This window comes from Phascolarctos cinereus, unplaced genomic scaffold (genome assembly GCF_003287225.1).
Source record: "Phascolarctos cinereus isolate Bilbo 61053 unplaced genomic scaffold, phaCin_HiC Scaffold_4;HRSCAF=312, whole genome shotgun sequence".
In the NCBI taxonomy this organism is placed as follows: domain Eukaryota; kingdom Metazoa; phylum Chordata; class Mammalia; order Diprotodontia; family Phascolarctidae; genus Phascolarctos; species Phascolarctos cinereus.
In genome coordinates, this window is record NW_027555847.1 from 362,618,626 (window position 1) to 362,640,808 (window position 22,183).

At 39.2% G+C, this 22,183-nt stretch overlaps 1 protein-coding gene and 1 long non-coding RNA gene across 3 annotated transcripts in view; one reads left to right on the forward strand and one right to left on the reverse strand.

Annotated features, from left to right (window-relative positions):
- The window catches only part of ALPK2 (alpha kinase 2), a 169,383-nt gene that overhangs the window by 51,513 nt on the left and 95,687 nt on the right, over positions 1 to 22,183 (forward strand). For both annotated transcript variants that reach the window (XM_078153240.1, XM_020994853.2), the window contains exon 4: positions 7,901 to 9,620. In XM_078153240.1, the coding sequence (XP_078009366.1) occupies positions 7,901 to 9,620 (1,720 nt within the window). The remainder of the gene's footprint in view (positions 1 to 7,900; positions 9,621 to 22,183) is intronic.
- LOC144456931 (uncharacterized) overlaps positions 1 to 22,183 on the reverse strand; it is a 56,353-nt gene that overhangs the window by 10,181 nt on the left and 23,989 nt on the right. The window contains exons 2-3 of the long non-coding RNA XR_013486159.1: positions 6,332 to 6,421; positions 4,204 to 4,270 (exon numbers count right to left, since the gene is read on the reverse strand). This is a non-coding gene — a long non-coding RNA (uncharacterized LOC144456931). The remainder of the gene's footprint in view (positions 1 to 4,203; positions 4,271 to 6,331; positions 6,422 to 22,183) is intronic.

A 22,183-nucleotide genomic window follows, 5' to 3' on the forward strand; every position in this document is an offset into this window, starting at 1 on the left:
TCTACATATCAACAAAAGTCCTTGGCACTGTCAGATGTCTCAGAATCAAACTAGAAATGTTGTTAAAGAAGATGCATTATTATCCACTCAACTATTGTACTCTAAGGATGATGGTATCTTTCCACCTGACTTAAAGCCAAAACTTCCTAAATATCTTGTCTCCCACACTAGAATGTAAGTTCCTTGAGAGCAAGGAATATTTTGGTTTTTCCACTTAGCAGAGTGCTTTGTATAAATTATTTTCCATTCATCCATTCATTCATTCCATATTTCTCCATCTTTTCCAAAAGATTAGTAGTAGATGCTTTATCAAATGGTTGGCTAAAATCTAAATAAATTATATCTAAAGCATTTCCCTGAGTAAACCAATAAAAAAAGGAAATAAAAGCATTCTGTGGTCTTGAAGAAGCCAGACTGGCTTTTTATAATCACTTCCTTTTCTAGATAATCACTTTTTCTTTAGTGATCCACTGAAGAACTTTCCCAGGAACTGAAGTTCAGCTCACTGACTTTATATAATTTTTCCATGATCTTTTTAATACTATTTATATTGTCTCAGCAATCATACCTGCCAGTTCTTTAGGTCTCCAAATATATAGTTCATCTGGGTCAAGAAACTTAAATTCATGCAGGGCAACTAGATGCTCTTATTATCTCTTTACTTATCTTGGGTACAAATTCCCTATTAGTCATTTTTGTTCCCTCATTTCTAGTGCAAAGGTCCTTGTCCTTGGCAAAAAAAAAAAAAAGCAAACAGAAGCAAATGCAGACATGAATAGCTCTGCCTTCTCTTTGGTGCCAGTTATCTTTGTTCCATCTGCCCCAAGTACCATCTCTTCTTTGATGCCCTTCTTTCTCTCCCCCCCCATATAGCTAAAATCAAAACCATTTTATTGTCTTTAGTTTTCCTTTACAAACTCCATTTACAGTCATCACTTGACACCATTTTTATAGGACCATGCCACCCTTAAATTCATCCTCTGTTACATGCCCTTGCTTCTGTCTTTTATAAATACTTTTAAAAAAAATCTAAGTTGACTAGTGAGTTCCCTTGACATTCTCATTAATCTCTTTAAATTAGCAAAAATTGTATTTCCACAAGACAACTGATCTTTTACACCATGGGACCAAGAGATGGAAAGCAATGATTAATGGAATAATTTTTGTTCTTAAAGTTCAGTAAATGAAAAGTAGCCTATATTTAGATTCTTTCAAGTCTCAACTTAATTACCATCTTCTGCAAGACACCTTTCTCAGTCCTTCTTAATCTTAGTGCTTTCCCTCTGGGACTCCTTTCAATTTATCCTTAATATACCTTGTTTGTACGTAGTTGTGTGCTGAAATTTTATCTTGTTATGATCTCCCCCACCCCCCACCCCACCAGGTAGTATAGTAAGTATATAAATAGCCAGAGTAAGGTAACAATACATAGGAATTTAGAGTGTAAAGGGGAACATAGAAGCCACTTGAAAAAAAAAAATCTACCTCCTTAATTAATTAAGTCCACATCAGAGATTATGCACTAAATTAGAAGAAGCCAGCTAGGCCCCAAAATAATGGCTCCTTTGTCCTACTAATGTTCCCTTGGTCTATAAACTACAGATAAACTCCAGACATGCTTAGTAAAACCAGAGAAACATTATGCCAACTAAGGAACCCTAACCTGGCAATGACAACTTTGAGAAGATACTGATATGTTAATGAACAATACTAAGGTGGCCTAGACAAGAGTTAGTCTGTCCTCCACCACCAGAACCGTATTAGAATGGGACCCCCACACCCTGCCCCTCAGCCCCATGCTGCCCAAGTGCTTCCAACCCTGATCTGTAATCACGTGACTTTCTGTGCCCCTCTCCCTCCCCAGTCTCTTCCCACAGCTGTCTGTGTCCCTCTCCCACCCCACTCCCATGTGGTACTGCCTACCTCTGTACTCTCTGTCCCTTAGTGAAGTGTAATTGATGCATTACTCCCTTACTTGCTGCCAGTGTAATCTTTCCCAGGGAGAATCCAAAAAGCCCTGCACATTCACCCTTTTATGTTCCCTTTCCTTTAGGCAGGAACCCAGGGCACTGAGGACTGGGACTAATTGTTCATAGCCACACCTTACAGTGCGCAATCACTTGGAGAAATCAAGGGTAGAATCCCACGTCCCACCTTGGGAAGGGCTCTCCCCTCTTGGTTGATTTGTAATAGAACAGCTGTTTACGTATTGTCTTTCCCTAGCAGATTATGAGCTCCCTGAAGGCATGGACTGTCTTTTGTCTTTCTTTGTATACCTAGTGCTAAACACAGTTTGGGGCACATAGTAGGCACTTAGTAAACGGCTAGTTGACTGACTTCAGATAACTCTTATTTTTCTTCCTTACTAAAATAATTTCCCTTTGTGTCTTTAGAATTTTATTTTTGACAGTTTCCCTACTCCTCTGATCTGACTTCTCCTATAGGATTTTACCTATCCTTCTTCTAAATCCTCAGAAATCTCCTTTCCCAAAAGCTTAGCCTCATGTCAGACTGTGCCCAATTTTCCTCTGCTTCATCAGAAGTTCTAGAAAGGAATGGTCACTTCTCCACAAAGTCCCCATCATCCCTCCTCTATCACAGTAACCATTTCCTTCCCATTAGTAGAATTAGGCAAAGAATATTATTTCCACTAATTTTTTGGAGGGGCAGTGGGGGTTAAGTGACTTGCCCAGGGTCACACAGCTAATAAGTGTCTGAGGCCAGATTTGAATTCAAGTCCTCCTGACTCCAGGGCCACCCATTGGTTCTTAAAGAAAACTTTTGAAAAGGTAGAATTTTTGGAGAATAAAATTAGCTCCTGCTTGTGGTGAGAATCAGATCAATTTCCCCTTGTAGTTCTTCTACATTTTGAAGGATAAAATGGCTATTAATGCACATGGAGAAATTATTGGCTGTTAGTTTTTGGCAGAGGGAGATTCAACATATATGTGGATAATTGCCGTTCCCTATCATCATCATCATCATCATCATCTCCTCACTTTTTTTTTTCTTCTTAAATTTGTGATATAATAGCAAACACACTGGATTTGGAGTTTGAGGAGCTGGGTTCAATCCCCTGCTCTGTAACATAATAGCTTCACCATCTTGTGTTAATCAATTAAGCTTAATGGGCTCCAGTTCCTCTTCTGTTACTGAAGATGAGATGATCCTTAAGGTCCCTTCTAGTTCAGAATTCTATGAATTAATGAACCCACATTTTCTGACTGTAAATAAAGGCCTTGATGTTAAACTCTTAGAAATTAGACCAATTTTAGAGTGCATTTCTGGTCTATCTATTTTGGGGCAGCTAGATAGCAATGGAGGCCCGAGGTCAAGAAGACCTGAGTTTAAATCCAATTTCAGATACTTAGAAGCTATGTGAGGGCAAGTCATTTAATCTCTGCCTTAGTTTCCTTATCTTATAGGTAGCCTCTACCACCCAGGGTTGTTGTGAGGATCAACTGAGATAATAATTGTAATGCATTTAGCACAGTGCCTGGCACATCGTAAGTGCCATATGAATGTTAACTATTATTATCATCATTATTATTATCAGTTATTCTGAAGCATTTGTTTCTAGTAATGCTAGTATATTGTGTATTTTAAAACCCTCACCCAGTTTCCATCACTGTATGTCTTACCATAAGAAATGTAGGAGATTCCATTTTTTTTTTCTGGCTAGGCAATCGGGTTAAGTGATTTGCCCAGGGTCACACAGCTAATTAAGTGTCAAGTGTCTGAGGCCAAATTTGAACTCAGGTCCTCCTGACTCCAAGGCCAATGCTCTATCCACTGCACCGCCTAGCTGCCCCTGAGATTCTATTTTCTATTTGTTTTCCTGGCACTTAATACGTTGCTTAATAAATGCTTTTTCATTCATTCATTTGGTCATTCATTCATTCCACATGCTTTTAAAGAGCTTGTTTAAAGATTTTCCCATAAGTTGACCCTGATCACTCCTAAGGTTTTTAAATAGCAAAATTGTTAAAAATAGAATTGAAAATGGGTAATGCCACCCATCATCCCCTCTAAACACTCTTAACTATTTCAGAATATCCCTTAAAAATTATGAGGATGTCAAAAAACAGAAAACAGGAAAAAAGAGCAAACAGCACTCTTCCTGTACACCCACTCATGCCAAACCAAGGGGAACTGGAAAGGTAACTCTAATTTGCTTCCAAATGGCGAAATGTTTTTACTGACCTTGCTAGTGGTTCCCTCTCCTTTGGGTGCTGATCATCCCAGCATGTCACCAGTGAGCTTGAGGGTTCTGTAGGAAGAAATGTATTACAGACATGCAATCATCCTCCGACTAAAAAGGAAGCATATACATGTACATTGCACATACTGTGGATGTGAAATCCAAAGGGTCAGGGAAATGGTTTATAAAGGAGTGCGTGCTTCAGAGAGCATCTAGGAATAAGTATGAAGAAGGGGAGAAAATGTGGGGATCCAGGAATTTTATTAGTTAGAATTTATATAGCACTTTAAGGTTTACCAAGCTCTTTACAAATATCTCACTTCATCCTCAAAACCTATTATTTTCCCCATTTCACAGACAAGGATACCGAGGCAGACAGCCTTAGGTCACATATCTAGTGTCTGAGACCAGATTTTAAACTCAGATTTTAAACTTGTTTGGGATGCATCACTCCAACCACTGTACCACGTACCTGCCCTAGAGAAATGAACATCCCAGAAAAAAGGGGTAAAGAGGTAAAAGGTCTTGTGTCCATTTATACATTTGGATATAACACTGCCCTCTTCTGGATAGGAGAGCCATACATTTTGCATGTACACTATGTGATGTAGATCAATGGTCAACAAGTATTTATTGAGTATTTAATATATTAGGCATTATATAGATATCTAGAGTAAGTTCATAGTAATTATTTTTATGATTATTATTCTTTTAGACCAGGCTCATGATTTTTATTGGTGTCGCAGACTACCATTGAGGAAACTTTCTCTATCAATACATATTGGCACCTGTTGTGCAACTTATTTTGTTATGCAATTTATTTTGGTGAGGCAGTCAGGGTTAAGTGACTTGCCCAGGGTCACACAGCTAGTTTAAGTGTCAAGTGTCTGAGGCCGGATTTGAACTCAGGTACTTCTGACTCCAAGGCCATAGCTCTATCCACTGTGCCACCTAACTGCCCCACAACTTAACATCTTAAAGAGTTGCCAAGGACCCTGAGAGGTTAAGTGATTTCCTTATGATTATTACTAATATCATGAATATTGACAACAGTTACAAAAATAGATTAAACCTATAAAGTACTTTATGGTTTCTTGGTGCTTTTATATATCAATCTATAAGCATTTATTAAATGGTTACTGTATGCTAGGGAGAAATGTAAGGATACAAAACACACATATCTTAATTAATGTCTTTAGTCTGCATCGTTGTCAATGAGTCAACTGTTCTAATTACATTTTCTGATGAACAAATAGTTCCCATAGACATCTTACACAAATGGTCGTGTATGACTAGGGCCCTGGTACTCTGCCCTGAAAGTACTTTCTAGAGGCAACTAGGTGGTATATAATATGGTTAGAGTGTTGGACCTGAAGTTAGGATAGATCTGAATTCAAATCTTGCCTCAAACACTTAGCTGTGAGACATGAGCCAAGTCACTTAATCCATGTCTGTCTCAGTTTCTTCCTGTGTGAAATGGGGAAAATAATAGTACCCACCTCCCAAAGTTGTTGTGAGGATAAAATCAGATAATATTAGTAAAGTGTTTTGTAAACCTTAAAGCACTGCATAAATGATCTATTGTTGTTGTTATTTCCACTAATAATAGAGGCTTCAAGAAAATTTCAAGATTTCTTCTCTTCCTTTTTTTCCTGTAGCTTTCTCCCATTTCCTAGTAGTCCCTTTTCCCCTTAGGCACCCAGTGCACATAAGGTACCTCTATGCACCAGAATTACTCCCCTCCTCCCCATATTAAAATTTCCATTTCAATCATTATATTTTCTTAGAAATGTAATCAGCTAGGAATTAAAAGGCAGTTTGGCATAGGAGGAGCCCAAGTTCTGGAGTCAAGCTACCTAGGTTCTAGGTCTGACTCTACTTCTATGATCTTGGGCAGTCACAGTGCTTTTATGCCTTAATTTTCTCTTTTAAAATGAGAAAGTTGCTTGTTTTATTCCATAAATTAAAAACTAAATAAATAAAACGAGGAAGTTGGACTGGATGAGCTCTCAGAACCTGTTCTTTGAATACTTCACAGTAAGGAGGGATTGAGCCTCCCTTAGCCCATTAACCTGAATTCCTTCTTAATTGACGGAATGTGTGTTTACCTCCAAATGTTTGGAGCCTTACCAAATGACACTTGCCTGCGTAAGCACTTCTCTTTCTCTGGCAAATTGGAACCAGGCATACGGTATTCCATTTCTGAAAGGCTGTGGATTCCTGAAATGTATCAAACAGAGGTTAGTAATATTATGAAATCAAATGAGAGGTAGGTGAAAGGTCACCAAGTATCAGGTCCTATCTAAATTCAAGGCATTCATAGAATACTGTGATTATGAATAGATAACATTGGTCTCCCCTCTAATAGGTCATAATAGTATGACCAAAGCTCTCCAGAACTTCGAGGTAGAGTCATATAGAAAAAGGAATCAGGAGAGTACAACATATGAAGTCAGTAGTCAATAATGACGATGCTATGTCAGTCAATAAGCAAATATTTATTAAATATCTTCATTGAGAAGAGCACTGAGCCTGCAGCCAGGAATTATAATAATTTATGATGGTGATGATAATAGCTAGTATTTATATAGCACTTTAAAGTTTGCAAAGTGTTTTACAGATATTATCTCATTTGATCCTGACAATGACTTTAGGAGGTAGGTGCTATTATTATTCCTATTTTGCGGAGGAGGAAACTGAGGCCAAGAAGTCAAGTGACTGGTCTGGGGTCACACAGCTATTAAGTGTTTGAGTCTGCATTTAAACTCAGGTCTTCCTGTCTATAGGTCCAGAGCTGAAATCCTGCCTTATATACTCCCTAGTTATGTGACTATGATTTAACTTCTCTAAGCCTTATTTTCCTCATCTGTAAAATGAAGGAGTGGTCTCAAAGGTGTGGCTGTAAACTTATGATCCTGTGCACCAAGCACTGTGCCGGGATCTGGGATGCAGAGACAAAAATTGAACAGCCTCTTTACTTAAGAAGCTTGCATTTTATCAGCAAACAAAAACCCTTGCATACACCATTGCATTTGATGCTCAGAATAACCACAAGAGAGAGGTCATGCAAATATTATTATGATTGTATTACAGATGATCAACATTAAGTTCAGAGAAGTTAAATGATTTACCATATGTTACACAGTTAGGAAGTGTTGGTGTTGGGACTCAAATCCTGTACTTCAGTATTTAATAATTTTAACATCATACCACCTCTCCCTTCTAATGGCATTCTCAGCCAGAATCACTCAAAGACTATGATTGATAGCTCTGGCCAGTTCACTGGCTAGAACAGTGCTTAGCAAAACTCATTTTCCCATGATTAGGGGCATTGTAATCAGAGAGACCCACTGGCAAGAGCCACAGTTTTTAACATGACTTTAAATTCAATTATTGTTCAGGTTGTTTCAGTCATGTGGGGCAAGATATGGTAGTTATTTGAGTGTAAGCTGCAATTTCTTGCTCAGAAACAAAAGCTAGAATGGTACTTTCTCAAATTCCCAGTAATCCAAAAATGTCATAGCATTTCTCCCTGGTAGGAGGTAAATTGTGGAAAAGGAGACACTTTTTTCATCTAGGCAAACAGCCAACTTTCTCTGTTTGGGGTAGTTTTGTGAAAAGTTTTTTGAGACTCTACTGACAATCCATCCATCATGTAGTGAACAATGTTGTTGTTGTGTTTTTCCTCTTTCACCTCAGCTGCACCAAGAATGATGCTGCGGCTTATCAGATCTCTGCTCAAAACCATTTTGGAATGATTTGCTGTTCAGCTTATATTGAAGTTGAGTGTTTTTCAGAGAACTCACATCTCAATCCTCACCTGAGAGAAGATGCTGCTAGGGGTTGGAAGAATAAGACTGAGATGTGCAAGAAGGACAATTCACATCAAATTAATGAGAAAGAGCAACTTTTCCAGGAGAAAGGAAATGTCACTGAGGACACTTCTACTCTGTCCAGTTCTTCTTTCCCCAGATTCAGAGGCTCCAGCTTGTCACAGTTACAGTCCAACAATGACAGTATGTCGTATAGTCCTGAAAAAGACGCAGGTATCCAAAGCACTATTCAAGCTCAAGAGAAATGCTCTAATCACAATTACATAGAGGAAAATGCATTCAATTTAGTTTTCCCTAAAGGCAGGGATGAGGCAGACAGACTGGAAAAATGTTGCACTGGGCTAGTACATTCCAAACCATCAAGGTTAATTGATGACTGTATGGCCAGTTATGGTCATAATGATGAAGTTTTACCATCTAGCCATCGAGACTCTAAAATACAGAAATATATTAGCTTTAGCATGGCACTGCCTGAGGAAACCACATCCATTTACCCAGAAAACAGCTCTACAACCAAGCAGAATGTCTCCCCAGAGATTTCCAGTGAAGATTCTGACACAGATTTTGAACTCTGCCCAGAGATAAACCTAACCTGGACTGAGGAGTTTTTGGATGATGACCTTGAGTATTTGGAATGTTCCGATGTTATGACAGATTACTCTAATGCGATCTGGCAAGAGAACCTCAGAGGGAATGACCCTGTCTTTTTATTAGAAAGAGATGACGAAGAGACAAAATTCAGAGAGGGTTGTCTGAGTGGGTGTGAGCACAGTGAAATGGCTTGTCAGTGTCAGGTGTCAGATAACATTGTGCCTATGGATACTACCATTGGCTTCTGTGGTCATCACTCAAAACTCCAAGAAGTAGCTGGAAGGAGCAGTTCACCCACTTACAAACAGTCTACCTTGCAACCAGGAATGACTCTTATTTTGGGACACCCTCAAGATGAAACATCCCCATTGAAAGACCAAGAGCGATATAAGCTCCCTGTCGCTTCTATAGCCAATGATAGTGATCAACCAGGAATGAAAGGAGAAAATGCAGATAGTCACCAAGCAGGAGAGTCTCTTGCCATTGACAGTCTGATGAACATGGATAAGACACCTGGAGAGATGATGCCCCAGACTTATGAGTTAGGAAAGCCAGTGACAAACCAGTCTGTGAAGAACCCAGCAGAGAAAAGTGTGGAGGGAGACCTACCGTGGATGAAGGGCTCACAGAAATTAGTCAGGGTGAGGAGACCAGGGGCTAAAAGGAAACCCAGGAAGCTGAACACCAACCTGAAAGAAAACGCAACAGATGACACGCTTAACCTCCCAGGTCCTGGAGAAGTCAGGGGTCTTGAACTTCACCCAGGCGATACAAGAGAGAGTTTTCATGAAGAGGCAGAAGCTATTCATCTTAATTCCCAATTCCATGGAGGAGAATATGCCATTTCGACCCAAGCACAGCAAGGAGCAGAAACCCTTCCAACACCAACAGAATCACTTCCCACAGAAGGAGAGACAAAACTGAAGAAGAAAGGGAAGTGTACTAAAGGTCTACTGAAGACAGATCAGGTGGTAAATCAACATGCCCATCCTCAGGTAAGACTCCTCTCCAAAAAATAACAGAATAGAAAGCATCCTTCCATGTCCTTATCCCCCCACTTCAGGCTCACATGAGTTCCACCATAATGTAAATCAAAAGTAAGCCCTCAGATACCATTAAGGCAAGAGTGAGTGACAGCTGCTGCTGCTAGGAAGGAAATCTGGTTTTGAAAAAGGCCCAGATAAACCTTAAGCCATCCTAATTATAGAAGAAGATGGACAGTAGTAAGCGGGACTAATGGGATTCTGGACAGCTGGATAGAGAAATCTGATCTTTCATATACTGCATGTGTTTCAGCAGGCAGTGACTCTATTCAGAAAGTTTCTCAAGCAAATGTTTTGAGTAGAGCCTTTGAAAAATTTCTATTTAGTCACGTTTGATGGGAGCAGTTTGTGAAAGATGGGACCTGACTTTAGTCCATATTCCTAGTGGGAATGGATGATTTCTAGGAGTTTTGATTTATGTGATTCATTTTGTGATCCTGGCTAAATCATGTGGTTCTGTTGCTGCCTTTTGTTTTTAACCATGTGTATCTTATCTGTGTCTCTGTGAAAGTACTTTGCAAACTCTAATTTACTATACTTCTGTAATATAAGGTATCCAGAAGAGGTGAAAGGGAAAAAAACCAAACAAACAGAACGCAAATGACTGTGGATTCCACTATTGCTTACTTGGAGGAAACATTTTTTAAGGGAAGAATTAAAAGCAGAGAAATAACTCAAGTTACAAAGAAGCTTGCTTCTTGAGAAATACTTTTGTTCAATTTTAATAAACTTCAGTTTAGCTTTTGAAACTACATAGTAAGTTATAATGGCTTGAATGTATGCAATATCTTAGAAAATTGCCCTTAATTCTTAGGAATGATTTGCCTAACACAAACTTGTTAAGAGATTATGAGTTACTGAATTGGGGAGGGGGTTATTTATAGCAGGAATTGGATTTTGTTAATTTGTTTGTTTTTAAAAACAAAACAAAACCCAAAACTTACTTGCCACTTACCTTCCTCTGTTACAAGGAAAATGAAACTGTAACTCCCTGTATACTTCAAAGGTATTCAGGGATTTTTGAACTCTTACAGAAAACTTGAAATATCAAACTATTTAAATGCAGTATATTGATTCCCACAAACCTGACCATAGAGCCTAAATTTTGGCTTCACAGTGGATTATTCTGTTTAGCTATCTAAACCAGCCAAATTAGCCACATAGTACTTCTACTTCACTGTCTGCTGTATAGATGTTACACTCATTAATGACAGTTCTATGACTGATCTCGCTTAGCATTCAAACATAAATAATTTACAACAAATTTGTTCCCAGTTATAGCTTATATTACTGAATTGCTCAAATAGTTGTAAATAGGTTGTTGTATGGATTTTTCCTGGAATTTTATACATTATTTCCTTTCCTAACCATGAAGTCGCTCCTCCCACACCTTATTTAATTATTGTTTTCATGTGTCTGTCTATTTCAGGTGCATATCATTAGGCAGAATATCTCTTTTACTAGAGGCCTGAGGAATCTGATGTCTGTTCAGATGTTAGAATATGAGCAAAGATAGGAATAAAGAAATAAAGGTTCCCTTACAAAGGAGGTAGAAGGGGTACTCCCAGGATCACTAGAGGCTCAATTTTATCAGTTCTAAATCCAATAAATTGAGAAGCTGAGGGAAAGGGGCCTTCACCATCATTAGGCTTCAAACCCACTGACCAGTGGCCACCATGTTCATTTGTTTCATTGAGAGTTAACTGAATGAAAATACTTTCATTCCTGAGGCCACACTCCTCTCCCTCATGCCTATTCCAAGATCTATAGTAATGCACTTATACTTTCACATTTATAGCGACACAGTCACATAGGACGTCTTCATCAGAAAAGTAACATGAGCTTTGGGATAAATTAAATAAATTAAGCAAGGACCTAGGCTAGAAGACAAGCTAAAGAGCAGTTTACATGGAGTCAGATGGGCCAGTTCTCACTTTGCTGTAATCATCAGCAGAGCCGATTCCCTGTAGGGGAACCACCCAGCAGTTTCAAAGGGAACTGTGCCCTCAAGACAGTTCTATCCAACTTGGGATGAGGTGCTGAGAAGGCTCCTTATTCCTATAATATTTATTGTTCTTTGATTAGAAAAGTTTCTTAGGGGAATGGGACAAGAGGGGGTGGGTATATTTGACAAGGCAGATTCTTCTTCCCATACAAATTTGTGTTCCTAACAGGAAATTGTGTCAGCTTCTTAAAAAACCCCATCTTAACCCTGAGGCTTGGGTGGGCATGGGAACCACAGGGAACATTTCAGAATTACATGAAAAATGTGTTACCAGAGTTAGGGAAATTTACTGGTTTTGCCTTAAGTCCTTATCCTTAGACTTTGAAGTTTAAGTGTTAATTTTTGGATTTGTAGCTTTTGCTTCTAAACCTTCTCTTGTGTATTCTAAGTGGACCTAAGGATTAAGGTGAAAATCCTGGGTTTCAGGGTGGTTGTAATAAAGGTGTCTCCCTCCTTCATCTCTCCCCACTAGCTGATGGGCACATGCTATGACTCATTTCTCTCTAAGTGTCCTCTGGTAGGTTTGGTGGCCTGCAGACTAACCCCTGTTCTATTTCTTGATTTTCATCTTAAGCATTTTTCTAGTCTTTCTCTGAAGGAAATCTATTTTAGTAGAGGCATACAACATATGTGCTGGTAAGGAAATACAAAGCACACAAATACAGAGTACACTGGTCTTTGGGGTAGGGAGGGAAGAGCACTGACAAATGGGGAAAGTAACAAAGGCCTTAAGTTAGGAGGCAGCTCCTGAAGTGAGCCTGGAAGGGAGCTGGGGATCCTAAGTGATGGAGGAGAGAAGGGAGAGCATTCCAGGCACGGGACACAGCCTATGCAAAGGCATGGAGTCAGTACATAGAATATTATGTGCAGCATTGGGAAAAAAAATTGTCTACCATTTTACACTACGTTCTTTTACACTATAGACCAGGAGCCTATAAATCCCTTCTCAGAATGTTTTTAGATGCACAAAATAAACTACACTGGATTACAAAGGATACTAATTATATTGAAATATAGTTATCAATGTTTTTAACAAATAATTCACAAACCCTAGTTTAAAAATTACTGACAATCTCCTTATTCTGCTTCCTAAATTCGTATCTTCAGATGTCATACTTGCTTTCTTCTGTTACAATGTAAAAAAAAAAACCCAAAACTTTGTCTCGCTGGAAATAGTACTTATCCAAGGCCACCCCCATTAAGTTAGTCCACCCAAGCTAGTCTCAGAAGTTTGGCCATTGAGAGAAGAGAGGGTACCTCAGGCTAATGTGAACCTCCTCCAAAGGTCACACAACAAAACCTTTACTCTGGTTTTAAACCTTAATGTGCTGGTCCAACTCTGAGGTTAGGAATGACATTCTGCCCATCTAAAGTTTCTTCTGGTGCCTCACTGGAGTCATATAAGCTTCACTCCTAAATGAGGAGTCCTGGATCCTGCTGGGTAACTGTCAGCTCTACCCCAGAGAGTATGCATTTGGGGGTGGGGGCTGTCAGAGAATGGGTTTCCCATATGTACAATATAGAAATGTAATCTTCATTTTTTTATAATATTTTTATAAATATTCCGTGTATTTTAACCACCTGCCATTGTAATAGCATAAATAATAATAAGCTTTTTCATGAAATGGTGGCATAGTTTATGATGGCCATACATCACAAACATTGCTTCACAGATATGTGTTTTCCTTTAAATGCGAAGATGGTACTCCTAAATTATCATTGTATTTTTCTGTTTATTCTGCATAAACTTATATTGTACGTGTTGTTTCCACAAATACATATGTATACCTACATATATGTATGGAAATATATAGGCATACACACACACACACACATATATACACACACACACACACACACAAAGTCTCTGCCTTCAAGGAATGTGTGTATATACATACAATATATAATATATATATGTATGTATATATGCAAACACATATATAACATGTATGTATACATGTCTGTATGTATACACACATTCTTTGAAGGCAGAGACTTTATTTTTTCTGTTTGTATCCACAATGCCTGGCACAGTGGCTGGTACACAGTAGGTTGCTGATTGAGTGGTTGATCATTAGTGGATCATGTCTTTGAATTGTTTTTCTAATAGTGGAGATGGACTTATGCTAAACCATTCTCAGTCTTACCTGGTTCCCCTTCTGACAATGCCATTGACTTTGAGGATGACTGTCAGAGGTTGGGAGTTTAGTCTATGACAATGTGACAGACAAAAATTAGCTGCCCGCAAAGTGATAAAACCCATGTCATCTTTACTGCAGTGCTCTGAATGAACTGTCTAGTCCCAGAAAAATCTCATCACATTAACCTGATAATAGAGGTTCTCCATAATTTAACACCAGTCTGCCTCTCCAACTTTAGCTCTCCTCATGCAAAATCAATCCCAGCTGTTCTACTCACTCCTCCAAATGTACTATGTGACTTCCCTACCTCATTTCCCTAAGTGGCTGGACCTAACCCTCTTCTCTTCACTTGTCATCCTTTAAGGATGAACAGATTTATGAGGCCCTTCACAATTTCCTCAATCAATTCAACAGCACTTATTAAGCACCTACTATGTGCAAGGCATTGTGTTAGGTTCTAGGGATACAAAGAATACTAACAACTAGGAGGGATCAGGAGAAGCCTCATGTAGGAACTAAGCCTAGAAAGGAACTAGAGATTCCAAGATGTGGAAAGGAGGAAGATGAGCAGGGAGGAGGAAGAGGAACATTCCAGGCATGGGGGGAAACCTGAACAAAGGCGTGGAACATGGCATGTGGGTAACAGCAAAAAGGCCAATTTGACAAAAAATTAAAATATGTGAAGGAATGTAAAGTGGAATGAGTCTGGAAAGATAGGCTTCAACTAGAATCTAAAAGGCTTTCAGTTTCAAATTGGAATTTATATGTTATACTGGAATCAGCTGGCAGCTACTGATGCTTCTTGAGGATAGGAACAATATATTAGACCTGAGCTTTAGAAATACCAATTTGGTAGCTGCATGGAGGATGGGTTGGAGAGGGGAAAAACTTAAAAGCTATTAGACCAGTTAACAGGTCACTGCATTAGCTCAGGTGAGAGGTGATGAGCACCTGAAGTAACATTGTAGCCCATGTGAGAGAAGAGAAGAGGACAGATATTGGAGACGTGACAGTAAAAACATCAGGACTTAATAACTGACAGGTTATGGGCAGTGAAGAGTGGCCTATCGCAATTATTGTCTATAACAACTCTCCAAACTAATACAAGCTAGTTTGTATTTCTTTTTCCTTTTTTTAGGTGTATATCCTTTTCCCACAACTAGATTGTAAGTCTCTGGAGTCTAGGTATGACAAGGTCATATCTCTTTTTATCTCCAGCACACTTGAGATAGCAGGAGCTAAATCTCTAATCAAACTGACCAGGCAACTAGGTGGCACAGTGAATAGAATGCTGAAGTCAGAAAGACTCATCTTCCTGAATTCAAATCCATTCTCAGACACTTCTAGCTGTGTGACCCTAGACAAGTCACTTAACCCTGTTTGCCTCAGTTTCCTCATCTGTAAAATGAGAAGGAAATGGCAAACCATTCCAGTATCTTTGCCAAGAAAACCCCAAATGTGGTCTTGAAGAGTAGGACACAACTGAAAAATGACTGAACAATACTAACAAGGGCCAGGACCGCTTAGCTAACAGGGATACCACCAACAGCTGGAACTACAAGAAGCCAATAGCTGAATTCCAGAGAGGTAATCCATGAAAAGAAAGTAAGCAGTTACTTAAAGTTACTTAATAAGCTATGGGTTCTGTCAAACTTAATCACTCACTGGCCAATAGAAAGAAGATGACAGGGGAAGTTGGTAGGATTCCTGATCAAGTAGGAGGATTAGACTTGAGGACCTCTAAGGTCCCTTCCAATCCTGAGATTCTGTGATTGTTTCTCTGTATTCAAGGGTCAGTTAGTCAACAACATTTTCAACGTGTCCACTCTGTGTAGGGCACCATCCCAGGATATGGTGCTAGGCATGACATTGGCATTTGTCCATCATGAATGGGTACATCTAATTTTCTGTATCTGTCAACAACATATCTATTTACTGACTTAAAAAAACAAACAAGGGGATTAAGTAGAGGAAAAAAAACAGAAGAACCCTAAGCCTAAGCAATATGCTATAACACTTAAAGCTGTTGATGTTAATGTCTGATAAAGGGTATACCTCATAAAGTAGTTTGCTTGCTTGCAGGAATATGGACACAAGGGAGCTGAACCCATTGGTTCAGTATCTGGCACAGAGTTGGATTTTATAGAAGAATGAGCTGTCATGTGTTTATATAAGTGGAATAGTAGATGGAGAGCTGAGTTTGGGGAACAGTTTGCTAGTTATCCAGTTTATCTAGAACAAAGTCTGTGCAGAGAGACAGTATGAAATAAGGTTGGAAAGGTTGGTGGGAGCCAGACTTTGGATGGTATATTGTCTTAGCCTATGAAAGTTCCTTAGGATTGTGATTCCATGCATCATCAGTGTGGAAGCTCCTTCTGATGGGGTGGATCACAATCCAGCTTATCCTGTGTGTCTCTTGTCCACATCCTTCCCATAGGCTAGCCACACGTGCCTAAAGTGCTGGTGGCTTTCCTTGTTTGCTCTTGGCATATCAAGGATACCAATGGATCACTAATAATAGAAGCATTAATAATAGTATTAACATTTAATATTACCAGCAGTAGGGCTAATGTTGTTCAGTTATGTCTAATTCTTTGTGACCTCTGTCCATGGGGTTTTCTTAGTAAAGATACTGGGGTTGCTTACCATTTCCTTCTCCAGTGGCAAACAGGTTTAAGTGACTTGCCCAAGGTCACACACCTAGGACATTTCTAAGGCTGGATTTAAACTCAGGTCTTTCTGGCAACAAGCCCAGCACTCTATCCATTGTACCATCTAGTTGCCTCAAATGAGCCTAGTATGTGAATACTATGCTCAAAACTTCTTACCCCTAAGTTTCTAATTCTGAACTTCTTAGCTTGAAGTCCTTGAATTTTAAAAAGAAAAATTATTTCAATAACTGTATTCTGATATAATTTATTTCCTTTATAATTTTATATATTTTATTTATGCATTTAAAACATTATTCTGAGGAGTCCATAAGCTTCAGCAGACTGCCAAAGGGGTATATGACACAAAACAGGTCGAGAACCCCTGTTCTTAAGAGCTGTAGTCAGGACACTGTCAGAACTATGCAGTATCTGACCCCCTCAGAGTAATTAATTCTGACTCTGCTCTTTGATCAGGAAGCCCAGTCTGTAAGTCCTGCCATGGTGACTTGAACTAACTGGTTACTTTGATGTGTAGTAAAGATCTGGCTTACTGTAATCCTACCATTTGTGTTAAAAGACCTATTAAAATGCCCAGTATATTGCAGTGTGGGTGTCTCTTTTACATTTAGAGGCCAGGCGGTATAAACTTCTCATCATCTGTGGCTAGTTGGAGCTGAGATGGCATAAATAAAATAATATTTGGGTCATTCTGAGATTCCTACCTCATATTCCTACACATGTACTCCCCCTTTCCCAGCAAACCTTAATAAAGTTGCTAAGCACATAGCCTAATGTTAAACCTCAATCATAATGATGACTTTTAGGGTTTATGGTCTGGTATAAAGGATAATTGGTACCACGAGGTTATAGGGACCTCCCAACAGACTCTAAACAGGTCAATTCTGTGGCTTCTCTGTGGATTCTCATTTATTCAAGTGTTTTCAAGATCTAAATTAGTCTTTACCCTCCTTCTTACCCTGTACCAAGCATGTAACAGTAACTTACAATTATAAAATGTTCTATGTTTGCTAATCACCCTTAATTACTTTATCTCAATTGGTTCTGTGAGGTAGGTACAAGTAATATGAGGCAACTAGGTAGTATAGTGCAGAGGGGTGTTTCTAACAGGCTGATAGCAGGCTATGTGTGGCCCACAATGCTCCAAACCACGAGTGCTGCCTAAATTAGATTAGGATGTAATTGGGAAACATTTAACAAAATAAAAATGTAATAAAATGTATATAGAATTACATTTTAAAACTAGGTTGATATGTAGCCTACAGGAATCCTTATGTACAGCTTAGTATATACTCCCTTTCTTATCTGAGTTTGACACCACTGGCAAGGTGGACAGAGTGCTCAGGCTTAGAAGTTAGGAAGACCTAAGTGCAAATGTAACTTCAGATAATTTCTATCTATTTGATACATTCTATATATAAGGAAATACAGGCCCAGAGAGATAATTGACATAAGTTCATATACCTAGCCAGTGGCAGGTCCAGGAATCAAAATTGGGTCTACTGACTACAAGTCCAGTGTTCTTGACTTTTAATATCATGCCGCCCCACCAGCTTCCTAGAAATTTAGTGTCCCTAGAATGACCTACTAATTCAGGGTCTTCTGAACCACAGTAACCCTGTAAGGGTAAATCTGGCCTGGAAGATGTCCCATAAGTCCATCTTATTTTGAATCTGACCATGAATGACCTCTATAGCCAGTGTGGAATTTGACATATATTCTGCAGGTACCCTATGACCAGTAACACCCCCTGGAGAAGACACTGTGGACATGCAATTCAGAACGGTGCTGTTACAACCCTAACAAACAACATGTGTGGAGTGTTATAAGACCATTCAGTGCACCAAGGGGAAGGAGAGACAATTTTAGTGTGACATTTGACCAAATCATACAGTTTGTGGTTATTTTATTTTATTTTATTTTATTCTGTACTTAAGAAATAAAACAAGCATTTCCATTGAGTATTTATAATACTCAAAATTATTTAGTTGTTCAAAGTTGTTCTTAAAACAACAATGCTCTTACTGTGTACAACATTCTCTTGGTTCTGCTCATTTCACTTTTCATCATTTTGTGCATCTAACTATATGAATGGTCATGGTATTTATTCTTGAATAGTAACAATGCACCTGGGCTATGGATTACAGAGGAGCAGGATAGAAATCAGGGAAAGCTTCATGAAGGACAAGTATGAGCTGAGCTTTCAAGTATAAGTTGAATGTCAATAGACAAAGTTGTTGGAGGAGGGCATTTTAGACACAAGGAAGAACATGAGTGAAGCCATGGAGCCAGGAGAATATGGGACACACCTGAGGAACAATGGGTGTTGAGTTTGGCTGGAGCACAGGATGTATGAAAGGAAGGCATAGGACACAAAGACTGAAAGGTAGGTTGGGGTCCAGTTATATAGGATCCTAGATGCCAGAGAAAAGACTTCATGTGACAGTAATGGGCAGCCAGCAAAAGTTTGGGAATGAGAAGGATATGGGGGACATCATGGTATAGTAAAAGGAACAGATACTGAGCTAAGACTCAGGAGATCTGGATTTAAACTTTATGTTCTGCCACTAGTTTAGCTGTGGCTGTGAGTTGACCTCACTCAACCTCTTGGTTTCCTCACCTATAAAATGAAGGGTTCCGATTAAATGATTTCTGCTGTCTCTTCCAATCTTATGGGCTGAAGAATATGACATCAAAGCTGTGCCTTAGGAAGAATAATCTGGAAGCAAAGTTCAAGATGGGTCAAAGAGGGAAAGAGTCCAGTTAGAAAGCTGCTATAACAACAATTAAAATTAAAAACAAACATAATAATAATAAGAGCCTGAACTGTGGTGATGAAATTAGGAAGTGAAAAAGAAATACTAATTCAAAAAAGTTTGTAGAGGCAAAATCTACAAGACTTAAGAATTGTAGTAACATTTACATGAACATAAATAGAAAAGTCAGAAGAAAGAGTAGGGTTTGGTTTTTTTGTTTGTTTGTTTGTTTGTTTTGGTTTCAGTTTTTTTGGAGAGACAGCTGGAGTTACATGATTTGCCCATGGTCAGACAGCTAGCTATCAAGTGTCTATCTGAGACTGGATTTGAACTCAGGTTCTCCTGACTCCAGGGTAGGTGCTCTATCCACTGCACCACCCAGCTGTCCCCCTTTGCAATCTTCTTATACTTTACTTCCCCCAGTATGATCTACAGTCTAGAAACAGTGTCTTTTTTGCTGTTCCTCACACACACATTCCCTCTCCCATATCTCCCCTTTCTCCTGGTTTCCTTAGCTTCCTTCAAGTCTCAACTCAAACCTCAACTCTTCTGCAGGGAGCCTTTTTTAGTTCCACTCAAGGACAGCCTTCTCTCTGAGATTAACTCCACGCTGAATATCTCTTGTAAGTACTAAGTTGTTTGAATGCTGTCTCTATCATTAGTGTGTGAGACTCCTTTTGTCTTTCCTTGTAGCTTCCTTGCAGAGCAGAAGGGTTGGTTTCTGGTACATAGTAAGTATATAATGAATGCTTGTTGACTTGACTTGAGGATCAGGGCCTTAGGGGAAGGGTTAGCCTTGGAATAATAGGAGGACAACTCCATCTTCCAAGACAGGAGGGAAAGAGGAAAAAATGGATGCAGATACACAGAAGTTTTGTTTGTTTGTTTTTATAAAGCATGTGAAGACAGCTGAAGTAGATTATATCCACTGTCCTTAACTTTTTTCAGTAAAGTGAGGCTCTCTTTTAAGAGTGAGTGGGTAGGTCAAGGATGGGGCTGAGGTTTTGAGGAGAGTGGAGAAGGTTTAGAATAGCTCCTATAGAGACTACATTAGGGAATTAATAAAAGATGAAAAGATAAAAAAAAGGTGAAAAAAGATGAAAAATAGGATTGAAAATTAGGCAGCAGGGTGGGCTCACTGAGGATAAATGAGACAAATCTGTAGTATACTTAGCCAGCATGGTTACATAACTTTGTCCATCAAAACTCAGAAGCCCTGGAAACAGGAATGGGGAAAGCAGATGGTAAAGGTTACCCAGGGTTAAGGATTAGCTGGATGGGACAGCACAAGGTCAGGTGTACTTAGGAAGGGCGGGTATACAGGATAGGATGCTAGATGTGGTGTCAGGTAGACCTGGGATCTAGAGTGACACTTTGTAGCAGTCTGACCTTGGACAAGTCATGTAACCTCTCTAAACCTCAGTTTCTGTACAATTGAGATAATAACATCTTTTAAATGTCTACCTTACATGGTTGATATGAGGATCAAATGAAATAATGCAAATAGAATCTTTTTCAAACTTTAAACTGCTACATAAATATTTGCTATCATCATTAAATGGGTGAGGAATTCTAGGGCGATGACGAATGTGTGTTAGGTCACAGAGCGACTGTCAGGGTCTAAGCTGGATAAGGAGGGAGGCAAGGGAAGCCAGAATGGGTTAATGAAATGGGAAAACATAGAGGAGTTGAGGGGCCAGAGGTAACAACAAGGACAAAGAATAAATTCATTAGGAGTGAGGTGTAAAAGAAACAGAAGGAGATTGTGATCAGAAAGGGGTGATTTAAAAAAAAACAAACAACAAACCTCTGTGTATCTTCAGCATCTCAGAAGTGCTGTAGATCCAAGTGAAAGTGAGCAATAGTTGAGGTGGGTGGAAGATGGAGATCACTGTATTTAAAGAGCTTGAGAAATTATGCTAAGAAGGTCCATTAAAATGTGAGTCAAAGTCTCCAAGGGGTTAGTATGAAGAGGAAGACTTGTTGAGTCAGGTGCCAAGACCATTGAGGAAGGAGGGAGAGTATCCTGGATGTCAACAGAAACCAGCAATCAGGATGAGATTGGCATGGTTGAAACTTGTAGAAGAGGACAGGTTGCTGAGGATGGCACCAGGACAGTGGTCTAGGATTAACAGTGGGGAGCAAGGTGTACCTTCCAGCTCTTCTCCTTCTTTAACAGATTTCAAAGCATTGCATAATGATGGGGAGGGATGGGACAGGAAGCACTAGCAGCTAGTGGGATCAAGAAAAGCCTCATGTAGGAGGTGGCATAAGGAGGAGGCTTCAAAGTAACTGAAGATTAATTTTAAGAAGCAGAGGGAAGGAAGCAGTGTATGTATTATTGGTGTATGAGACAGCCAGTGCAAAGGTACAGAGATTAGAGATAATTGTGCTACTGTAGTATATGTGAATGGGAGTAAGGTGTAATAACACTGGAAAGGTAGATTGGGTCTAGGATGTGAAAGGTATGAAATGCCCACCAGAGGATTTTATATGTGATTCCAGAGGCAATAGAAAGCCATTGGAGTTGATTGAATAGGGATGTGACAGTCAGCCCTGCTCTTTAAGAAAATCAATTTGAAAACTGGAGGGAGACCCATTAAAAAGCTATTGCAATATAAAGGGGAGTGGTGCCCTAGGAAGAAATTGAGATTCCTGTCAATTTCAGGTAATTTGAAGTAGAATCATCACTTGAGGAAAATATGCTGGGAAATTTGTTTACAATAGCATGAGAATTCCAAATGGCTCCACAGAAGGGACTAGGAGAAGAATAGACAAGAATGGAATAGACTTTGAGAGACTTTTGTTGAATAAGGACGAAAATGCAAAAGGCAATGGGGGCAGAGTTGTCTTTTCACCTATGGTGATAATGCTACATAATACAGATTTAGTAAACCAGACAGTTAGAGAGTAGGCTGGAGGAGTATGTTAATGATAAAGCCTG